The sequence below is a fragment of the Nycticebus coucang genome, chromosome 6 (assembly GCF_027406575.1).
Source record: "Nycticebus coucang isolate mNycCou1 chromosome 6, mNycCou1.pri, whole genome shotgun sequence".
Taxonomy (NCBI): Eukaryota; Metazoa; Chordata; class Mammalia; order Primates; family Lorisidae; genus Nycticebus; species Nycticebus coucang.
In genome coordinates this window covers 124,769,306-124,791,964 of record NC_069785.1, presented here as the reverse complement: position 1 = coordinate 124,791,964, position 22,659 = coordinate 124,769,306, and the positions used below count along the sequence as shown (strand labels likewise).

General features: G+C 52.8%; 2 protein-coding genes across 3 annotated transcripts in view; both read right to left on the bottom strand.

Annotated features, from left to right (window-relative positions):
* POU2F3 (POU class 2 homeobox 3) overlaps positions 1-693 on the bottom strand; it is a 94,004-nt gene extending 93,311 nt beyond the window's left edge. The window contains exon 1 of one of the 2 annotated variants that reach the window (XM_053596125.1): positions 217-693. The gene's annotated coding sequence lies outside the window, so the exon portion shown is untranslated. The remainder of the gene's footprint in view (positions 1-216) is intronic. The other variant, XM_053596126.1, reaches the window with a different exon arrangement.
* Positions 694-1,022: 329 nt separating this feature from the next.
* Positions 1,023-19,771, bottom strand: OAF (out at first homolog). Its single transcript, XM_053596130.1, has 4 exons — positions 19,271-19,771; positions 5,008-5,142; positions 4,159-4,339; positions 1,023-2,046 (listed from the first exon to the last, which is right to left on the bottom strand). The coding sequence occupies exons 1-4, from the start codon at positions 19,532-19,534 to the stop codon at positions 1,781-1,783; spliced, it is 846 nt and encodes a 281-aa protein (XP_053452105.1). The 5' UTR covers positions 19,535-19,771; the 3' UTR covers positions 1,023-1,780.
* Between the last annotated feature and the right edge of the window lie 2,888 nt (positions 19,772-22,659).

The window sequence follows — 22,659 nt, the reverse complement described above, 5'->3', positions numbered from 1 at the left end:
CGGCCAAACTGCAACCAAAAAATGGCCGGGCGTTGTGGCGGGCGCCTGTAGTCCCAGCTGCTTGGGAGGCTGAGGCAAGAGAATCGCGTAAGCCCAAGAGTTAAGAGGTTGCTGTGAGCCGTGTGACGCCACGGCACTCTACCCGAGGGCAGTACAGTGAGACTCTGTCTCTACACACACACACACACAAAAAAAAATTAAAAAAATAAACAAAACAAAACTATGAACAAATTCCTATGCACACTGCACATATCTTATTTTGAAGTAAAAAAACAAAACGGGAACAAATACAATCACACTGCCTCATGTGGCCCGTGGGCCGCAGTTTGAGGACCTCTGACTTTCTCAGCCCCTGGAACAGCCTCTACCTTGCCAAACTGTTATCCAGCCTCAGCCCAGACACCATGTCTTCCAGGAAGCCTTCCCTAATAAATGCAACCTGCACCTCCCTCTTTAACCCTCCAGCATTTCCTATTACAGCCTCTTTACACTGAAAAGATACTTTGGAATGAAGAGCCTTGCAGATATCTGATTTAGTTGTCTCGGGTTTTTTGATAGAGGAATGTCAGCTTTTTTCACTAATAGTAACAATATTAACATTGGCTAACAGTGAGCATTCAATGTGTGCTAGGTAGTTGCCATGCAAGAATTCACTCAAGTGTCACAAGGAAGCTAATTTTATAGCTGAGAGAGCTGAGGCAGAGAGAGGTATAGTAACTTGACCCCAGACTGCACAGCCAGAAAGCAGGGGGGCTTGGATCTGAATGCTTGAAGGCTGGTCCCAGAGTTTCAGTCTTATCTCTTGCCTTTGAGCAGGCTTATTGTGGTTACATCTAGGTCTTCTTGAGAGTAGACATTTTAATACCCTTTCCCCAAGGCTTCTCCTCCTCCTTCCCCCAAATGACGGAGCACTCAGTAGGTGCTCTAGAAGTCCTGCCAAGATAGGCCACAGGGACACTTCTGACACCAGGTGGCAGCATTGGCTAAAAGGTCTGTCCAAACTCCCCATCTGGCGTTGTCAGCCAAGTAAAAATTTAAAACTTTTATTTCTGGTACAAATGATAAATACTTTGCATTAAAAATCTGGAATTCAAGTTTTCCTCATACTTCATGCTCCCTCTCCACCCCAGAAGCTTACAAAAATATTTCTGTTTTGAGGGGAAAGCACTGGTGCCTGCTCTCGAGAAGTCCAGGTCTGCTGAAAGGCACATGTGAGCTGTCTCCGTGGTGGGGGTCCCCCTGCCCCACAGGCAGCCTAAGGGGCGGAAATGAAAAGAATGCACCTATTGGGTATGGGGGCTGTGTCCCCAACAACTCCCTCTTGGAGGGTAAAGATGCCCTCACTGTTGGGGAGAAGGAAGGTGCGAGGCCAGCACCTTCCAGATGTGTGTGGGGAGGTGGGCGGAATAGGCATAGACTCCTTTTAGGGTCTAAAACCTTTGACGAGTTCATGGACCATCACATTCCGGCTGCTTGAAAGTGAACATGTCAGGGGAGATGATGGAGGGGAGGGGTCCAAGTTTGGAGAGCCCTTTTCTTCTTCTCTGTCCCCAAAGAAGGCACAGGGTGGGAGAGGGGGCTGCCTTCATGCGTGACCCCCTGCTGGGCCACACCCCTTTCACAGTCGTGCAGGATGGGGCCAGAGGGGGCCAAGCTCGGGGCCAGGGCAGCGGAGAAAGGGAAGTAAGGCATCAGGAGGGGCTGCCACCCCTCTACTGGCTGGGAGAGGAGCAGTGGGCCCAGAGCAGCCACCTCCAGGCCCACCCCTCTCCCCAGACAGCTAGGGGTCTTCATCCCAGAGACACAGCTGCCTCTGGGGCACATAGAAGTTGAAGCTGTAGCTCTTCTGGCAGCTGCGGATCCCGCACTTGTAGGGCGCAGGCCGGTCGCGGCTGTGGCAGTATTTCAGCATACAGGGGTACCAGGCCAGGCTCAGGCCATAGTGGCAGACGCAGGGCTTCCCATGGTCCCCTCCCTGCCTGCAGCGAGGCAGCTCCGCCTGCTCTGAGGCCTTGGGCAGAGCCTCAAATACAGAGCTGTCCACACCTGGGGGAGAGAGACAAGCATCAGTGCGGGGGGATGATGGGAGCTGTCCCCTACTTGGCCTCTTCAGTCATTCAACGGGCATTTATAGATGCCTCTGTCCCCTAGCTGCCACAAGGACCCAGGAGTAAGACCTGGCTGTCAGGGTCCTCACCAGGCTAGGGGGAGAAACAGATTAAATAACAATGACCCTCATCTATGGAGTCCCAACTGTGTGCCAGGGACCCTACCTATTGTACGGCTTTCTATCACCCTGAAGATACTGCCGTCCCAGTTCTAGTGATGCAAAAATGGCCTGGAGAGGTTTTATGATCTGTCTAAGGTTCACAGTAAGTGAAGTCAGGACTGGAATCCAGGTCTGTCTGACTTCAGGGCCTCTACTCAGCCAAACTGTCACACAATGCTTTAAAAAAATCATCATCATGCTGGGGCGGCACCTGTGGCTCGAAGGAGTAGGGCACGGGCCCCATATGCTGGAGGTGGCGGGTTCAAACCCAGCCCCGGCCAAAAACTGCAAAAAAAAAAAAAAAAAAAAATCACCATGCTGGAGGGTGCTGAAATGGAAGCATAAGGAGACAGAGTAGGGAATTGAAGCCTTCTTTTAAAAAAGGCGATATTTGAGTAGGGCCAGGCAGGGAAGGGACAGCACAAACCTGTCCACAGAGGGGAGCTCAGGGTGGCCAGGGCTTGGGGTGGACAGGAGAGTGTGCATGTGACAGGTGTTGGCAGGGACCTAGCTGGTGTGTCTCAGTGGCTGTGGGAAGGACCAGCTTTGGGGGTGCTCGTAAAACCTGCACCTTGGTATGAGATGCAGATCACAGGGGAGTGTGTTGCAGGGGGGTGCAAGGGGGCATGACTACAGCTCTGCTGGCCATTTCTAAATCCAGCCCTGCCCTGGGAGGGACAGGAACTTCTCTAGTGCTCAGCTGGCCAGGCAGAAGGACCAGGGGCCTGGAATTGGAATGGTGACTTATCCCCTCTACACAGAGGGCCTGCCAGCAGTCCTGGGAAAGGTCCTCAGAGATGGGCCCGCATAGAGGTCAGAAGGCCTGGGCCACACCAGGAGGATTCCTGAGGATCTTGGGGAGAGATGCTGGCATCAGAACAGTGTGAAGCTGATTTCTGAGAGGCGGCCACGGGGAATGGGTGCCTGTGCCCTGCTCCCGTGATAGAATATCCCATTTCTGTGTCCTCACTAAGGGCAGGGATGAGGGGAAGCGACTAGGATTCTCCCTCTGCAGAGCCTAACACAGTCTTGTGTCCCTACCTGCAATAGGTCCCTTTCATCTGGCTGACTCTTTCCACTGAATAGCCACATAGGTCCCACCTCCTCCAAGAAGCCCTCCCTGGCCCACTGCATCCTGGTTTAGGAGAATTCTTAGCTTTAGCTCATCACTATATCATATTTAACTCTGTAGACCAGGGGTCCTCAAACTGTGGCCCACGGGCCACATGAGGCGGTGTGACTGTATTTGTTCCCGTTTTGTTTTTTTACTTCAAAATAAGATATGTGCAGTGTGCATAAGAATTTGTTCATAGTTTTTTTTTTTTTTTTAAACTATAGTCTGGCCCTCCAACAGTCTGAGGGACAGTGAACCGGCCCCCTGTTTAAAAAGTTTGAGGATGGGCGGCGCCTGTGGCTCAGTGAGTAGGGCGCCAGCCCCATATGCCGAGGGTGGCGGGTTCAAACCCAGCCCCGGCCAAACTGCAATCAAAAAATAGCTGGGCGTTGTGGCGGGCGCCTGTAGTTCCAGCTGCTCGGGAGGCTGAGGCAGGAGAATCGCGTAAGCCCAAGAGTTAGAGGTTGCTGTGAGCCGTGTGACGCCACGGCACTCTACCCGAGGGCGGTACAGTGAGACTCTGTCTCTACAGAAAAAAAAAAAAAAAAGTTTGAGGACGCCTGCTGTAGACCTCTCCCCCAGGAAGTTCTGGGAAGACAGGGACTGGGTGTCACATCTCTTGATCCCAATGTCAAAACATCTCTGCAGGTGCTCAATAAATGCCTCTTGAATGAAAGACCCACTTAACCATCACTCCCCTCTCCTCCTCCCCTGCTGACTCCCCTGTCCACTTCCCCTCTGCCCAGCACCCAGCAGTGCCCAGCACCCGGCTGACCTTGCTCCAGCCAGAACCGGACGTCCTCCTGACGGGTATAGATGGCATCCACCGCCTCAGCGCACACGTTGTGAAGATGGGGGCTCAGCAGGCCCCCCTGGCTGAAGTTGACAGTGACGTCCATGTGCAGCTGCTCTAGACCCCGAACTTCCTCTGCCTGCCGCACGGCCCGTGGGTTTTTCTGTGTGCAGCAAAGGAGCCACTCCTACCTGGGCTCAGCATGCTCTCTGCCCATTTTCCCTGACCTCTGGATCAGGATCCAGGGAACAGAGTCTCTCTGGAAGGGCAGGAAAAGGGGCCGGGGGGTGGGGAGGCCAGGGCAGGCCCTGCTGGATAGGGTGGGGAGCTTAGATGAGGCTGGGGAGAGGCCTAGATTCTAAGCAGGGGCAGTTCAGCAGGTTTAGGTTTTGAACACTATGCTGAACACTTTTCATACATTATCTCACTGAATTTTCTCTCAAAACTCACTTTCTAAAGAAGAAAATCGAGGCTTTGAAGGCAAGGTAACTTGTTCAATGTCAGCTAATCAGTGATGGAGGAAATGTGGTGCTGGATCTGATGTCAGAGGCCAATTCCCTAACCTCCGTGTAAGTGGGAGAGAGCTGGGACTAGGGACTGAAGAAATCTGGGGGCTGGGGCTCAGTTGGAGATCTGGGACTATGAAGTCAGGCTTATCCTGGAGCAAAATAGGAGGGCTCAGGGCTCTAGGGTGGGTGGGTGCCCAGGGAGAAGGCACCTGTCCAACAACAGCAGGTAGAGAGCTAGGTGGGAGGCTCAGGTTGGGGTGGGCCCGGGCTGGGTAAAGGTCTCAGGGCACCAGGTCAGAGCAGGTCCCGGGGAGGCACCCACCTGCCGAAGCTTGGCCATGGCCTCACTGGGGATGATCTCATTGTGGTGTAGACGGGTGACAAAGCAGAGGGCCTGGAACTGGCTCTGCCCCTTTTCCAGCTCCCCCAGGATCAGGGCCCGGAAGATCTTCACATCCTGAAGGAGAGGGTAGGAGGATGGGAGACAGCTGGAGGGAGCAAGGCTTCCCTGCCAGCCCCCCTGTGCTCAGCTTGGGCCTTGGCAGGAGGGCTAGAGCTGCCTGGCAACAGACATCTCCCTCCTGCTGGTCTAGGAATTTTTATCTTTTCCATTTAAACTCTTGACTTAAAAGCACACACACAAATTGCTCCAAAGCCTCCTGGAAAAGTGATAAAGTGAACCACTGGAGAAATTTTCAAAAATTCAAAAATCTTCAGAGGTATGGAGCTTCACCTTAAAGAAAACAGCACCTCTTTTTGGCAGCTTGCTTATTCATAGGTGATGTGGGGTGGGGGGAGGGCTGGGTACCCACAACCACCTGACCAGGGCATGATGCTGGAGGCGTGCAGTAAGTCTTTAAAGTCTTACTCAGTATGCTGGGGAAAGGCCTCAAGATATCCCTGGTGCTTCTGCAGCTGGGCTCCTGGCCACCACCAGGGACTGCCTAGGCTAGTGGGGGCAGGATGGGGTTAAGGTCAGGGGCACCAGGCTTCCAGCCTGAGGGAGCTGGATGGCTCAGCTTTCCCTTTCCCTCCCCACTTCCCCTTCCCCCATGGGTTTTTACTAATGGCAATGTCCAAAGCCCAAGATCTCCTTCCTGTTACTCACACTATGATGGTGGAGTTCCGAGCAGGGCAGAGGGAGAAGGGTCGTAAGGTGGGATAGCGGTCCCTTCTCAATCCTGGGGCTGGATCCCTGGGCTCTGCCCACTTGCACTGCTCACCACGCCCCACTTCCGCCTTCTCACCCATCTCTGTACCTTAATTCTACTCCCAGTGAGAAATTAGCATCTAAATCTGTCAAGAGCCTTCCCACCACGGGGCACCCTGGCCTCAATGGCTGTTCTCTGCTACGACCCCCTCAGGCTCTGCCCTGGTACTTAGCATATGCAGCCCTGGGTGCTTACTCACCTGTCAAAGCCTGTGCCCCAGCACCTGCCCCCACTAGAAGCCCTTATTCATTGAGTGCCTACTGTGTGCCTGCTAGAGTAAAAACCCTTTAGAAGAATCTGCGTATTCTCCTTGGGGTCCAGATATAGGCAGCTAGGGGCCCACGGCTGCAGCCCAAAGCTGCAATGTATTATGGTGCCCCAGGCTTTCCTCAACTTCTCCTAATTGTAAAATAGGAATTGTTACACATTTGTCTGATAGGGTTGTGGTGAGGACGACAGAGTAGTTGCTTAGAAGAATGCTCACAAGAGCATTCAGGAAGCCCCGGCTGTGATGACTGTCGTAGGTGATCAGTGACACATGAGGGCCGGTCATCTCGTAATCCCTGTGTGTTCCTGCAGTCCTTTAACTCTACAAGGAAGTTCCTCCTACTTCCTGTTGCCGTAAATGACCTCTAGAACAATGTGTTGTGGGACCGTGTAGGGAGATTTTCCAGAAGGGGAAACTGAGGTCAAGCTAGGGAGAACGGTTCCATGAGGTTCCTTATAATCCCAGAGACCTGTGAGAAACAGAGTTCATGGTAACCCCTGCTTCCTCTCAGGAGGAAATCCCTTCTTGGGTCATGATGCTGGAATCTCCTGGTACCGCCAGCTCGGGCTATCTGATCTTTCACTCAGGCTGGCCAAGAGGAGACAGGAGGCTGGTCTGCTCATAGCAGATTCCCTTCTGGGCTCAGTTCCTGCCAGGTTAGACTTGATCTCAGACTTCCCTGCAGGAGTTTGAGTCAGGCAATGTCCCTGGCAGGATCCCCCAGGCAGGATTTGAAATCCACTTCCCTGGTATTTTCAGCTGACTCTTTGGAAAATGGCCTCTGTGGATATTCACAGCATCTTCTCAGATACCACAGGCACACACAGTACCCTGCAGTCTCCGGGGTGCTAAGGGGTCCCATGGCAGGAGGTATGTGAACTTTTAAACCAGATCAAGAGGACGAAAGGAAACTGTTGCAGCTTCCCCCCCTCTCCCCTGCTTTATATTAAATAACAATGTCAATGACAACAAAATGCTACCAAAATGGGAACCTGACTAGGGCCAGGGGTCAAAGAAAGGGAATAAGATTTGTCACTGAGATAGAAGCTTTCCTCTGTCTCTCCTATCTGTGGGGAACACAGTTATTGAAGTTTATAACTAGGGACAAATCATTGCTATCATAGGTCGAGAAGACTGTATGGGCTGGGTGCAGTGGCTCACGCCTATAATCCTAGCACTCTGGGAGGGCAAGGCGTCTGGATTGCCTGAGCTCACAGGTTCAAGACCAGCCTGAGCCAGAGCGAGACCCGGTCTCTAAAGAAAAAGAGAGAGAGCGAGCTCAGGCTTTGAGTCAGGCTGCCTGCTTTCAAATCCTGGTTGTGTTTCTTCATAGTCCACGACTTTGTGCAGTTACCCAATCCAAGGTCAGTAACAAGCATGGTCCTTACCTCCTGTTGTAAGGTGTTTTTTTTTTTTGAGACAATCTTAGTATGCTGCCCTCGGTAGAGTGCCATGGCGTCACAACTCATGGCAACCTCGAACTCCTGGGCTCAAGCGATTCTCTTGCTTCAGCCTCCCAAGTAGCTGGGATTACAGGCGCCTGCCACAACACCCAGCTATTTTTTTGTTGTAGTTGTCATTGTTGTTTCACAGGCCCAGGCCGGCCAGGTTTGAACCAGCCAGCCCTAGTGTATGTGGCCAGCGCCCTAGCCACAGAGCTACAGGTGCCAAGGCAAAAGCCTGAGCTCTCTTAACCAGAATGCACAAGTGTCTCCTAAATCAGCTAGTCTAATTCCCTTGATGTTCAGCTACAGAAACCAGAACTCGAAGGTAGTGAGCCCTGCCCTTGGTCCCCTGCTAGCCAGCGGCAGAGGCAGGATTAGAATTCGGTTCACTCTCCCAGTCGTGGTCATCAGGCAGGAGCCTGCTTCTAAGTTCTCTATATACCTGGCCCAAGAATGTGGAAGCTCCAGTCATTGTTCCTGTGACTAACAGCATGGAAGATGAAGCGAGAATACCCTTCTGACCTGCCTGCCTTGCCATGGACCTCTTTGAATTCTTTGGTCTTTTTGGTTCTACTTCTCCAGAAAACTACGTCCCACTTGCTGACCCCTGAGGAGGAGCAGCCAGCCCCTACTTTCTAGATTTGGTTAACAGGCCTCTTTTTTTCTTTTTAGAAAAGTTTCAACTTTCTTTTTTTCTAAATTTCAGATTAATATAAGGGTACCAACCATCAGGCTACGTTGTTGGCATCTGTTAGGTAAAGTCCAGGTTGTAGTTAAGCCCTTCACCCAAGAGGTGTGCCATATACCCCTACATGGCACCTGTTGGGTGAAAGCACACCAAACCTCCTCCCCCTCCCTCCCTTTCTCTCCCCCTACTGTAATTTAATTTTTTTTTAATTGCAGGCATGTAGTTTCATATTAGTGCTGAATACACTGGATGCTTGCTTTTCCATTCTTGTGATACTCAGGAGAATTTTCTCCAAATCCATCCAGGTAAATACAAAAAGATGTAAAGTCTCCATCTTTCTTTTGGCTGAATAGTATTCCATGGTCTACACATACCATAGTTGATTTACCCATTTGTGGGTTGAGCTGCGATAAACACTCTAGTGCAAATGTCCTTATGGTAAAATGATATTTTCCCTCCAACTTTCTACTCCCTGCACCTCAGACTCACTAAAAAGGTTCTAAGACCCTCTTTTCCTCTGATCTTCAGAGAACATCTGGCCAGATGTTAAGCCAGGCCAGATAGAGGCCTGACTCCTGGTCTTCCTCCTTGCCCACTAGTCCCCTGGGATGACTCCTGGATTTTGCCTAAAGCACAAAGCGATGGCACAGTTGGGGAAGAGCCCATGGCAGTGAGTGGAGGCAGCTTCTCAGGCTCAAGGTGCAGGCTAGGACTCCCAAGACGGCTGGTTTCTATAAAGCTCCTTCTCCCAAAGGAGCAGACTGCCAAAAGAACTAGAGTGTACAGCCATCAGGGCTAGAATCCTGGCCACTCAGAGATGTGGCAAGCATGCCGGGAGCCAGTCATTGTGTGTTAACGTCCTGCCTGCAGTGGTAAGTAAGGAATAATCTCTAGGACAGCATGGTAGTTAAGGACAAGGGCTCTGGAGCCAGTATCACCTGCATTCAGATCCTGGCTTTGTGGCAACTAGTCACATAACCTTGGGGGAATTTATTTAACTTCTCTGCAACCTTAAGTTTCCACATCCGCAAAATGAGTTGATCAATAGTACCTACCTTGAGGGATTGTTGCAAAGAATAAATGAGTGAAAGGTCTCACACCATAGAGGGCTGAACTCTCACTTTCTATCTTATTGCTGTAATTCCTGGCCCTAGGTTTGCCTTGCTCCAACTGTAATCTACTCCAGAACCAAGGAGGCAGGAGCAATGATTTTTCTCTTAGAGATGCACCTGCTGCCCAGTTAGGTCAGATGACTCCTCTGGAGCTTGCAGGTCATTAGCTAATCATCAGGAGGGCACTGATTTGTACCATTGCGGGGCAGGGCCTTCACAAGCATTGGGCTGGGCAGAGGGTTGGTCAAAGCCAAGACAAAGGCCCCTGTCTTCAAGGGGCTCAGAGGGAGCCTGATGCCTGATGACCAAAGTCAGTGCACCACAATACAGCCTTGAGCTGATGTAATGCTAAGTGCTATAGAGGCCAAGGATGGATGAGGGACCACTTCCCGTCCCTTAGGGATGGGTTTAGGAGTGAGGGAGGGAAGACCTCCCAGAGTTAGGGACATTTTCAGTAATCCTTGACAGTTAAAGAACAGAGGGCATTCTAGCAAAAGAGGTATTTACAGGAGACAGGGAGGCATGAGGTTTTCCTAACACCCCCACCAATCATCCCTCCATGGTACTGTCCTCTGATGACCTTATGTCCTTCAAAGGCTCTCTTTGTCCTCACGTAACAGTGCACCCCCAGATGCATGCCCAGATGCATGCCCACAGCACCTCTTGCACTCCCTGTGCACTGAACTGAAGAGCTTGCAGTTCCCAAAATGGGAGATGCCAGGTCTTGGGCCTTTCCATAAGCCAAATCCTTTGCCAGATGCCCTGTGCCCATCCAACTACCATGCTTCAGGGCTCAGTTCCCATGCACCCCTTCTTCAGCTGCCCTTACCAGCCTTCCCTCAGAGTCGGACAGTCCCAGCCCCAGCTCTGCAGCAGAAATCCTGCTGTGTTCACAATGATCTCGTCTTTCCCTCTAGACTCAAGCCCTTGAGGCTGGGATAGCATCTGATTTGCAGCCATTCCTGCTGCCTCAAACACAGCAGGTACTGGATCAATGTCTGCTAATAAAGAGAGGAAGAGTGAACCAACAAGAGCCCGGAAGGCTTTTTCTGAGAAAAGTGGTGAGTGTAGTAGGGACATAGGGGAAGACAGTGAGTGACTGAATAAGTAGCTGGCGAGGGGACCAGAACCCACAGGACACAGGGTCTGAGGACTCAGGCTAAGGAGTCTGAACTTTATCTTGCCCATCACTGAACGTCATCGGTGAGTTGGAGCCTGGGGGTGACATGAACAGATCTGTGGTTTATAGTTGAATCGGATTCTGCTTGAGGCTGTGCCCAGGCAAGAGTGCATCAAATCTAAATGTCCAGGCAGAAGGCCCCTATCCTCAGGACCCAGCATCTTCTGTCCAGGCAACATGTCATCCAGGCCCTCTGTGACCTGCCCCTGGCTCATTCAATCAATAGCCCCATCGTCTAGCACACAGCTGGGGCTCAACACTTAGCTGCGTGAAGGAAGGAGTGATCCAGGGGCCTCCATCAGCCCCTGCATCTCCAACAAGAAGACAGCTCTTTCGTCCTGATTTTCCCTGTAGCTGGGTTCCTACAGGCTGGCAGGCCCACAGCTGCTATTTCGGCTTCCAGAAGGTTTAGCGGATCATCTAGTTCATGGCCTAGTGGGCTTCCAGCAGAGGAGATTAAGTGACCTTCCTGAGTCACACAGCAGCAGAGCCAGGACCACAAGCCCAGACCTCCTGACTCTGGTGATCTTCGTGTTCTCCCAAGCGCCCCTCAGCCTTGTCCAGGTAGTCAATCCTCTGCGTCCATCCCTGCCACGCGGTCTTCTTGGGACCTGCTGTGTCTTCCAGAGAAAAGGCTGCTCGGGCCCAGCTGTGCCAGGGCTCCGGGTGAACGTGCTGAGAGGCGGCAGACAGCTAGGAGCAGGCCTGGTAAGGCTTGGCTAAAGGAACTCTGGGGATGACGAAGCTGTCACACTAGCTCTGCATGGCGGCAGCCACACTGAAGTAACGGTGGAAATGGTATCAGTGCCGTTACCCGGGGCAGGTCTACTTCCAGCCAAGGCGACTCGAACCCCGTCTCCCGCTCCTGGGCTCCTCTCCCCTCCTCACACAGACTTGGACTGTTGAGTGGTCTCCAATGCTCACTCCTTGCCACAGTCCCTCAGCTTCCCCTTCTCCTGCCACAGGCACTCACCTGAGCTTGCTTCCTCCCTCCTCAGCCACCTCACAGAGACACCACACACATTCCCTCACACCCTTCTCACTCACAGCTTCCGGCTCTCCTCCTGTGGAGTCTCCAGCCCTGCTCCTCACACACACACAGCTGTGCGTACACAGCCATACCCGTCCTCAGCTGTAGCCTACTCAGTCTCCTCTCGCCCTCTCTAGCCCTGCGGCCCCACCACCCCCACTGCCTTTTCCAGCACCAGCCCCCAGCTTGCCCCACTCTCGAGGTGCCCTTCCTCAGCCCCTCTGCAGAAGCCTTGAGGGCAGGGGAGGGGAGGCCCGCTGGTCTCAGACTCTGCAACCAGCCCGGCCTCCCCCATCCCTTACCCCCACCCAGGGGGATGGGAAATGAAGCTGCCCCTTCCCTCCATGCCTAAGCAAGGCTGGTTACAGCCCAAGCTGAGGCCATCCCTTCAGACCCTTGTGAAGCACTTGCCCCCCCTCACTCCCCCTGAGAGTTTCCTCTGCTATCTTGGTCTCTTTCCCATCACACCAGAGTATGTGATTCTGAGGCCCAGACGGAGCCAATCTAAATATTTATTCCTCTGCTCCTGGCTGGGGCTGTTTATGGCTAGAGAAGGGGCCAGCTTCACTTGGCTGGGGAGGGGGAGAGGAAAGGGTTGGCCTGGAGAGCCAGCCTAGAAGCAGGGCTGTCCTAGTCCCATCGGCAGAGCCAGGAGCGCCCTGGCTGCTCTGCCCAGGCTCCTCAGCAGGAATGGAGTGGAGGGATTCAACCCATAGCCAGGCCCAGCACATCCTGGGCTGCCCCCATTAAGAGATGCCTGCATACCCTCAGGGCTAGACCCCAGACTGAGGCCTCTTGTTAAGGGGCATTACTGCAATCACTAGCCAGGAACAGTGGCCCCTGCCCTCAGACCTCCCCCAGAGCCTCTAGTGCTCTGTCAGCCAAACCCCAAAGGTCACCACTGTCCTGGCTGCCCCAGGAACAATGTGAGGCTTTATGTGGATCAACTGCACCCCACTGCCCTGCTGACTCAGGGCCCCTAAGACACGGCTCCAAATTTCCCCCTCACCCAGATTCCCAGCCCAGATACCTCCCTTGTTCCCTGCCCTTTATCTGAATCCTCAGCGGCAACCACGCAACCATTTGCCACCTTAGAGAATGTCAGCTCCTAATGATGCTCTGGTCCCCAGAATGGGAGAATGTGGCTGGGAACAATATTCTTTTTTTTTTTTAAGAAACAGAGTCTGACTTTATCGCTCTCCTCCCAGGCATCCTCAAACTTTTTAAACAGGGGGCCAATTCACTGTCCCTCAGACCATTGGAGGGCCGGACTATAGTTAAAAAACAAACAAACAAACAAAACTATGAACAAATTCCTATGCACACTGCACATATCTTATTTTGAAGTGAAAAAACAAAATGGGAACAAATACAATCACACCGCCTCATGTAGCCCGCGGGCTGCAGTTTGAGGACCCCTGGAAGAGATTCTCTTGCCTCACCCTCCTGAGTAGCTGGGACTATATGCACTCGCCACAACGCCTGGCTATTTTTTTGTTGCATTTTGGCCAGGGCCGGGTTCAAACCTGCCACCCTCGGTATATGGCGCCACCCACCACCCGGGAACAATATATATATTTTTTTCTGTTGTTTTTGTTGCAGTTTTTGGCAGAGGCTTGGTTTGAACCCACCACCTCCAGCATATGGGGCTGGCGCCCTACTCCTTAAGCCCAGGGGACAATATTCTTAACAGTGTGAGGAAGGACAGCTGGGGCGAGGTACCTCCGGGGCCTGTTACCACTGGCGTCTCACTTCTCACGTGGCCTCTTAGTCACTTCTCAGACCAAGCTCCAGGCATCAAACTACTGCCCCTGTTATACAGGCAAAGAGCTTGGGCTCAGAGACATTAAGTGACTTGTCAAGTCGCATAGCTGGTAAATGGCAGAAAAATGTACAGTGAGTACTCGGCAGTGCCTATGAGACTTTAAAAATCATCCCCCTCACCCTACTCCTGCAGAGGCCACACAGGGGAGGGAAGAGTCTTGAACTCCAATCTGCTACCTGCAGCTATGGGCTGGGGGAAAGGACCCAGTGTGAGACTGCTTGGGTCTCTTTGCAGACCCGTTCCCTCTGCATCGAGGGTTTTCTCAGCTTCCTTCCCTTCCCAGGGTTCTTCAGCCTTTTGCTAGGGACCCACTCTCAGTACCGTGGTAGCACAGGCAGGCAGTCAGGACATAGCGGGAGGGTCCCTAGGTCCTAATCCTGATCGTTAGCTGTTTTATTTTGTCAAAATCCCTTCAGAACTTGGCCTCAGTCTGCATGTCTGCAAAACAGAGGCCCTCCCTGCTTCACGGTGTGTGCAGAAGCCGGGAGGAAAGGAGGCACGTGTGTGATCCAGTGACCCTCAATGGGTGACCTCCAGACACCTATGCAGTCCTCACCTCATAGCCGTAGGGAGACAGGAGTCTGTCCTGAGTTTATCCACTGGCACCTCTCTGTGCCTAGGGAACCCTGGCAGGAAAGAACTCCACCTCCACCCCTCCCCACTACTTCCTAGCAGGCCGCTCAACTGCCCCCCCAGCCTGGGCGCTTTTGCTAGAAACTCCACCCGGATACGGCATTCAGGGCTGGGAGATGCTGGCCAAACTCCAGGGAGCACATCTGAACCCTCAGGCTGCTCATCCCTGATCCAATGAGGATTTCCTCAGATGCAGAGAAGGGACTGAGTCAGACCCAAGGGCCCCATGTGCAAGAGCCTGACCATTCTGACGTCTTGTAACGCCTCTGAGGAAATGCTCTGAGCTGCAGAAAGGTCTGAGCCTCCCCTGAAAGTGCCTCTACCGTCTTCTACTCCCCAAGAAGACTTTCCATGCCGAATCTCAGGGGACCTGACACACACAGATTTGGAGACTGTGTTCTAGAAGCTTCTCAGTCCCACATCTGTGAGATGTGGTAATCCCTTGGGACAACAGCCTGAGGTAGCAGCATGGCCACGTGCCCGTTCTGGCATCTCCACTGGGTCTCCAGGCTTTCTCTGTTAATCCCATACCCTGAGCCCAGACCTCTAGAGCAGGGACTCCAGCATTCTGGACTTCTCCTTCCTCTGGCTTCCTCTGGCTCCCACTCCCCCACAAGTGCCCAGGACAGGGCTTGTGTTTCCACACTCCCTGGGTCCTCATCCCTTTGGGTGACCTTGAGCTGACCCATGCAGCCACAGGGCTCCTCTTATCTTGGCTGTCTTCACCCAGGCTCCAGCTGTAGACCCTCATGGTCTCTTTGCTCCCCATTTTCAGAGTCTAGGCAGCCTTCTTTCCCCTCCCGATGTACCCACCACCCCAATGCAGTCACACATGACTTTCTTCTTATCTTTCAGCCCCACCCTCCCCATCTGGTCAGTACTAAGCCAGGCTGCCTGGAACATGACTCATCTCCTCCCCAGCTTTTGGACACTCTGACTGGGGGCAGAGGAGAAAAGAGCTTGGACAAGGACACCAGCTTGCGGTGGGTGGGTGGGGTATCGAGAGGGCTCTCACACAGCCAGACTGCAGATGGCGATGTCACTGTTACTGATATGCCCAGTGATTATATGTATAAAGTCTAATTATACGTACAGGACATTGCCTTTTTTTTTTTTGTAGAGACAGAGTCTTATTTTATCGCCCTCGGTACAGTGCTGTGCCATCACAGCTCACAGCAACCTCCAGTTCCTGGGTTTAGGCGATTCTCTTGCCTCAGCCTCCCAAGTAGCTGGGACTACAGCCACCGACCACAACACCCGGCTATTTTTTTGTTGCAGTTAGGCCAGGGCTGGGTTTGAACCCGCCACCCTTGGTATATGGGGCCGGCGCCCTGCTCACTGAGCCATAGGCGCTGCCTGGCACATTGCCTTTTCAATGTGAGGGCAGGCAGAATTAGTACTAAAGTAGAGATGTTGTTCAAAACTGGGACTATGTTCTGGTGGGTAGAATGATAGGTTTTAAATATGTGCTGAGTTTGGGTCCTATCTTCACTGAACAATCTAACCTGGTTCTAGTCCCTCCTCTTCCCTGGAGCAGCTACTGGAGTGGTTCCTGAATTTTGCTGCACACTGAAATCACCTGGGGTGCTTTTAAAATGCTGCTGCCTGGGCAGCGCCTGTGGCTCAATGAGGAGGGTGCAGGCCTCATATACTGAGGGTGACAGGTTCGAACCCAGCCCCAGCCAAATTGCAACAAAAAATAAATAAATAAAATAAAATAAGACAAAATAAAATGAAATAGCCGGGCATTGTGGAGGGTGCCTGTAGTCCCAGCTATTAGGGATGCTGAAGCAACAGAATGGCCTAAGCCCAAGAGCTGGAGGTTGCTGTGAGCTGTGACGCCACGGCACTCTACCGAGGGCGACAAAGTAAGACTGTTTCTAAGAAAAAAAAAATGCTGTTGCCTGACCCCACCCTCAGACATTCTGATTTAATCAGTATGTTATGTGGCCCAGGCGTGGTGATGTTTCCAAGCTCCCCAAGTGATTCTGATGTGCAGCAAAGTTTAGGAGCCACTGAGTTACGGCATTCATGGCTATGGCATTCTTTCAGAGCTGGGGCTCCATCAGTCCAGTGGGCTACAGCATAGGGCAGGGTTTGCAGTAACCGCAGGATGAATGTTTGATAGCTTCAAGTTACTCATGGAGTCTGCAGGCCTCACTTGGGCTCCAGGTTGTGTGTCCTACAATGGGCTGATGACCTTGGCCACTTTGCTGGCTTTAGGTCCAGAGTGAGAGTCAGACTATGCTGGATCACTGCCTAGGGTAGAGGCAAACAGGGAGAGTGGGAAGGGCCAGAGACAGAGCATGGGATTCGGGGTGGGGGGTCATGGAGACAGCGGGCTTCCCTCCATCCAGCCTGGGGGACTCCCTGCTGCCCTGGGATAGGCTGGCTGCTCCTGCTCTGGGGGCCTGGCCAGCAATTTTGTAGCTTCAAGGAGGAGATTGCAAAGAAGGACTCAAGGCCCTTCCAGGTTCAGTGCTGACTTTTCTGTGTGACCTTGGGTCTATCATTCAACCTCTTTAGAGAAAGGATCCTTGCTGAAAGAAAGGATCCTTGCTGAAATGCTAACATGAGCCACAATTATTAAAGCCAACTGCTTCTATTTCTTAGGCCCTTATAACACAGAATTGGAATACAGAGTATTTCCCATGCACTGGCCTGTGTGGTTCTCCCAATAACCACAGCATATGTGCTATTATTATCCCCTTTTACAGATGAAGAAATGAAGACTGGGAGAGATCAAATTGCTTGCCCAGGGTTAACGAGCTATTAAGTGGTAAACCAGGTCTGTTTTCTCCCAAGGGCAATCAAATGGCAAGCATCACTCTTTTCAAGTAAATTAGGGACTTTTCCCAAACCAGCCCAAATGGGTTTGGTACAGAAAACACAAAAACACAACATCCAAGCCTTTTTCTTACAGGAAAAAACCATTACTGCCAGGAAAAAAAAACTTTCTTGTGATAATCTTTCAAGGAATATGAGGCATGAGAACTAATTGGGCCATAAGAGAGGTGACCCACCCCAGAGGGACTCTAGCACAAAAGTGGCTTTGGCCAATGTAGATGGTGTACTGGGTATGGGTGGAGGCCATTCCTCCCCACTCCTGTAATCTCCAACCTCATTCTGTCCCAGGCCAGCTGAGAAACCTGAGGTTGAGGGGACTTTGGAGAGCTGGTTTCCTTTCTTTGCCTTCCACTCCCAAATCCCTCCCTTACTGATGAAATTGGAGATGCCAGGGGTGGGTGTGAAATGCCAGGTTCTGGGTCAGAGGCTAACCTGAAAAGCAGACTTTGGAAACCTGGGTGGAGGTTTGAACCAATGTGGGGGTTCAAAGGAGGTACTTGGAATCAGCTCCAAGTGCATTCTCTAACTGGGCAGTCAGACACCCTCTGTACCTTCAGCCCCAATCCCCAGCACCCCACCCCCACCCCAGCAGCCACCTGGGGACTCCCTCTGAGAGGCAGCCTTCAGATCAGAACAATAAAAAACTTGTAGCTGTAGCCAAAGGCTATAAAACTCAGCCCTGCCCCGTTGCCTCTTCCACAGTCTTGGCCACAGCCTTGGCTGCTGCAGAGGTCCCAGGAATGGGAAGTCTCTCTCCTGGGCTCAGTACAGCCACAGGAGGAAGGCCAATGGACAGGAGGGTAGGACACTCACAGGCTGGCCTGAGGCTAACTTTCAAGGCCACAGAGCTGGGAGGGGATGACTAGATCCCCAAGTCTAGATGGATCCAGCCACTAATTTAGATTTTTCAGGAACAGAACACACTAGATAAAATTCCTCTGAAGTTTAGGGGGGAAGGCAGAGGGGGTTCTGGCCCTATCAGCTTCTGTCTCTCCACAAACTAATCTGTCTCTAGCTGCATTTGAGAACCTAGCTTAGGCCTGTTGAGTAACAACCGGCCACAGAGTCTCCCCATCTGTAAGCTCATCCCCTTGCCCCCCTCATCCCCCACTGATCCACCTGAGTCCTACTCAGTGAAACTGAGAGACCCTAGGACAGACCAGCAGACAAGCCTCACCCCCCCACACACAGTCCATTGGCAATCCCCCCCACCCCTGCTATCTATGGCAATCTGTTGGGTCCCTAGGTGACTCCCCAGACTCATGACCTCTCCTCTCAAGCGCCCAGTCCCTAAGGTGGAAGGAGAGACAGGGAGCTCAGGCTCTGGGCTCCCCCAGCTAAATAATCTATCTTACCTCTGTCCTCCCCCAGAGACACAGCCTCACAGACCTCTGTACTGGGAGAGAGGCTGGGAGCAGGACTCACCCACCCTCTTTACTCCAGGTTTCCTGGGGCTGGGTCACTCTTAGTCACTCACCATCCTTCCAGGCTCATTTCCTGATAACCCCCCAGAACAGTCCACCCTCCCCCAACCCCTTGGGAGCCCGGCCAAGGTTCTAGCCACAAAATACACACACACACAGTAGAGGCTAGTCTCAGAACCCTCTACCCCCAATCTGGGCTAAAAGGGGTGGGCATGGGAGGGTGTCTGCTTCCCCCCCTACCAGGCAGGGTAAAGGGTGGCACTTCTCCTAGAGGGAGGGGTCTCTCCTGGAGTAGGTTCCATCAACCATCCCAGCCTTCCAGACCAAAGAGGAAAGAAAGCGTCTCTGGGGCTTGGGAAGAACCAGAGACAGTTAGGTCTGCCCAAGAAAGTGAAACAGGGAGAGGTGATTCAGAAGCTCTAAGGTGTCAGGGCTGGGAGGCCTCCGTCACCTCACTGCCCTGTACAGAGGTGAGAAAACAAGGCCCCCAGAAGGAAAGGGACTTGCTGTAGACCACACAGCAACACAGCGAGAATGCGGGACCAGCTACAGCTAGCCCAGGGTGTTTCCCACCAGAGCACACAGAAATTACTCCAAGGAGGGCTTTCGGGTTGTTAACCTTAACTCTTCCGAAGGAGGGTCCAGCGCAGGAAGGAGGAGCTGGGGGAAGGGACTGCTGGCCAGCGAGAAGGGGTTTGGGTATCTTGAACCAGGGTTTGAAAGTTTGGAGCAGTGGGTGAGAGGGCAGCATAGAAGTTCCTAGGATAGACTGAAGGGGGGCGGGTCTGGGTCCGGGGAGCGGGACAAAGAAGCGTGACCGTGGAGGTGTCGCGTGTGTCGCGTCCTCCTCTGGACCCCCGCGCTCCCGCGACCACCCCGCCCTGCCCCGCACAACCCCCCCCCGCGAGCGACGGTGCCTCACCTTCTTGAAGTCGGCGGTGAAGGAGACCAGGGTGCCGTCGGGCTTGCGCAGCTCGAGGCTGATGCTGTCGGCGTCGCTGTCCGCCTGCAGACTCTCCTCGGTCACCTGGCCGTCGGGCAGCCGCACGCGGACCCGCAGCTCGGCGGGAGCGCCGGTCCCCGCGCCTACGCCCCGCGGCGCCCCGAGCAGCGGCGCGAGCAGCGGCAGCAGCAGCAGCAGCGTGGGGCACGCGGTGGGGACCCCGCGGCGGCCGGGCGGGCGCATCCCCGGGGGCCGCCGCCGCCGCCCTCCGCGGCCCCCGCGCGCTGCCTGGGGGCGGGGAGCGATGCCGGCAAACTTGGCCCGAAGTTGGGGGCTGGTCTGAGCGCGGGGGATTCAGCCGCCAGAGGACCGCGATGTGGCGCGGACTCACCGGGGCTGAGCTCGGCCGCGAGCCCTGGAGGCTCGGATCGGAGACCGCGCTCCCCGCCCGCCCAGCGCCGCGGCTCCCGCGGCCCCGGACTCTGGCGCTCAGAGCCTCTGTTTTGCACTTTTCATTCAATCCTACCCCCCGTCACTTCCTTCAGAAAACAAAACCCAACAGGACCTGCCTTAAAGAGACCGCGCACCTCCCGGCCCTTAAAGGGCCCGCGGCGGCTGGGCAGGGGGCGGGGAGAGGGCCCCGCTGCGCAGCGGCTTTGTGGGGAAGGGCTTCCCTCCCTCCCCCCTCCATCCCTTCCTCCCTCCCTACCCGCTCCCTCCCGGCCGCGGCCGCCGCCAGGCCTGTGGCAGAAGCTCGTACTCTTGGCAAATCCCTTCCTCCCAGCGGGGGCGGGACCGGTGACTCTTCCCCGCCCCCCTTTTTTGGCTGGTTCTTGTGCCACGTGGATGAAATCATCCGGGCTTGAATTTTTAGGGGTTTTGTTTGGGCTTTTAGTTTCTCTGACACAGCGAAATTTCTAAAAACCTTCTGCAAAATTAGGCCTTACCTTGCGCTCTCCGCCTGCTTCCTCCTGTGTTGGAAAGAGCAGGGAGCTGAGGTTCTTGTGGGGCCTTCACACCCATCAGATCGCCCTGGTCACTCAGTGAAGTCAGCCCAGCGATCCGCGCTAGGCCCTCGGGCTTTCAGAGTTCCTGAGCTCTGGGTAGCTTTCTTTTTCAGTTCTGTGTCCCTCACTTGCCGCGTTCAGGCCTTTCTGCAGCCCTGCTCACCTCCCCAGGAACCGTTTTTTTGTTTTATTTTGTTTTGTTTTCCTCCAGGAACAGACTGAGCAAAAGCAGGGAACTATTAGAATCCAGGTCACCCCGGAGACTTTCCAGAGACTCGAGACACTGGCGCTCCACCATCAAGGGCTGTCTCCCACATGTCACAAGAAAATATGCCTTCCCTGCCCTGCAGCCCAACAGTGAACTGATGGAGACCAGGAGATGAGGATTCCTGCCTCCTCTGATTAGCTGTGCAATGTAGGCGGGTTTTAGAAGTTCTTTGGACTTCAACGTCCTCCTCTCAGCGTCCTCCTGAGAATTGCTGAGACCTACACTGTTCTGCCAGACCCAGGCACCAGGAAGCCCCAGGAGGATGCTCAGAACCATTTTTCCCTGATGTTCCTTTTTACTTCCTTTATGAAAGGGTCTGGATCACAGTTGGGTGGAAACTCCCTTCTGCTCTGCAGTCTCCTTCCCTTCTAGGGCATTCCCAGCACAGGGTACTGTGAACTGCAGGGTCCAGCTAGAATCTACGCAGACCCCTCCTATTTACACTCTGCTGCCTAAATTTAGGATGGAAAGGGATTTAAGAGATTATCTAACTCAGGATTTTCCAAATTTGCCTTACCTGAAGAATACGAATACTTGTTAAAAACACAACTCCTGGGTCCCTAAATCTAGGGAATTAGACTCTCTAGGGAAAAGAACTGAGAATTAGCATTTTTAACAAGGGTCCACTCCAAGCTTGATATAGAGGTTGATAGTAGGCACTTGTCAGAGGCTTAAGCATAGAGGATCTAAAACAAACAGCATCTTTCCTAGGGAACCACCTGGCCCCTAAGGAGTTTATCTTCACATTAGGAAGATAAAGCTGGCTAGTAGAGAATAATTAGATTAGCACTAAGATTTCTTACCCTAGGGACTCCCACCCTTAGCTGGCAGCACTGAAGGTTAGAAATGCCCAGGGTCCCAAAACTGGTCTACTGTCTCATCAGATGCTAGATCTCAATACAGCCTTCTAGCTAGGTCTTCCCGCATGAGTCAGCCCACACTGTCACTGAGGGCCTCACCCACATTTCCTAACTTCCCCCATTGCAGGTCCTGTCCCCCATCCATAAACAGCTCTGCCCTCAGCCATGTTCCCAGGCCCCTACCTGTCCCTCTCCAACAAGAGTCCTGAAATAGGCAAAAAAAGCTCTGGATGTCTTTTTCAGGTCCTAGAGGCTGTCTTTGTTGCTATTCAAATTTTGGATTCGGAAACACGGATGGAAGATTTCATCTCTTTTCCCCACCTCTTTCCCATAATCAACTTCCTTCTCTACTTTAACCATAAATCAAACCAGATTTTTATTTTATTTATTTAAAGAGAAAGCCTCACTCTGTTTCCCCAGGCTACAGCACCATGGCCTCAGCCTAGCTCACAGCAACCTCAGACTCCTGGGCTCAAGCCATCCTCCTGCCTCAGCCTCCCAAGTAGCTGGGACTACAGGCACCTGCCGTAACACCTGGCTAGGTTTTCTATTTTTAGTAGAGATGGGTTTCACTCTTGCTAGGCTGGTCTTAAACTCCTGAGCTCATGTGATTCATCTGCCTCAGCCTTCCAGAATGCTAGGATTATAGGCATGAGCCACTACGCCTGCCCCTGAATTTTCTTTTAAAATTCTGGGGAATTTGAAATCTCACTCCATTACATGAGCACTATCTGCCTCTAACCTGCTCTTCAAGCTCTAGACCCAGGGGTGTCAAACCTGAGGCTAGTGGGCTGGGGGCAGATTATTCGAGGATTGTTTTGCTTATCTGTGATGTCAGATATTGTGAGAAGTATGTATGGACCTTTTCTTTTACTCATCAGCTTTCATTAGTGCTTGTAGACTTAATGTATGGTCCAAGACAACTCTTATTCTTCCGATGTGCAGGAGAGAAGAAAAAAGGTTGGATGAAGCTCAGGTTTCCCGAGAAGACTTGCTCAGCTGCTTACCTCCCTAGAGCTCTATTGGGCACTGCTCTCTCTTGCCTCTGGACTCCAACAGTAACAATTATTAGTACAGCAGCTACCACTCACTGTATTTTTATTATCTCTAGGTTCTGTGCCATGTTATTTCATATGGCTCATCTTATTTAATTCTCATGGTAACCACCCAAAGTAGGTTCTATTGTTAGCCTCTTTTTACTGACTAAGAATCCAAAGCTTAGAGAGGTTAGGC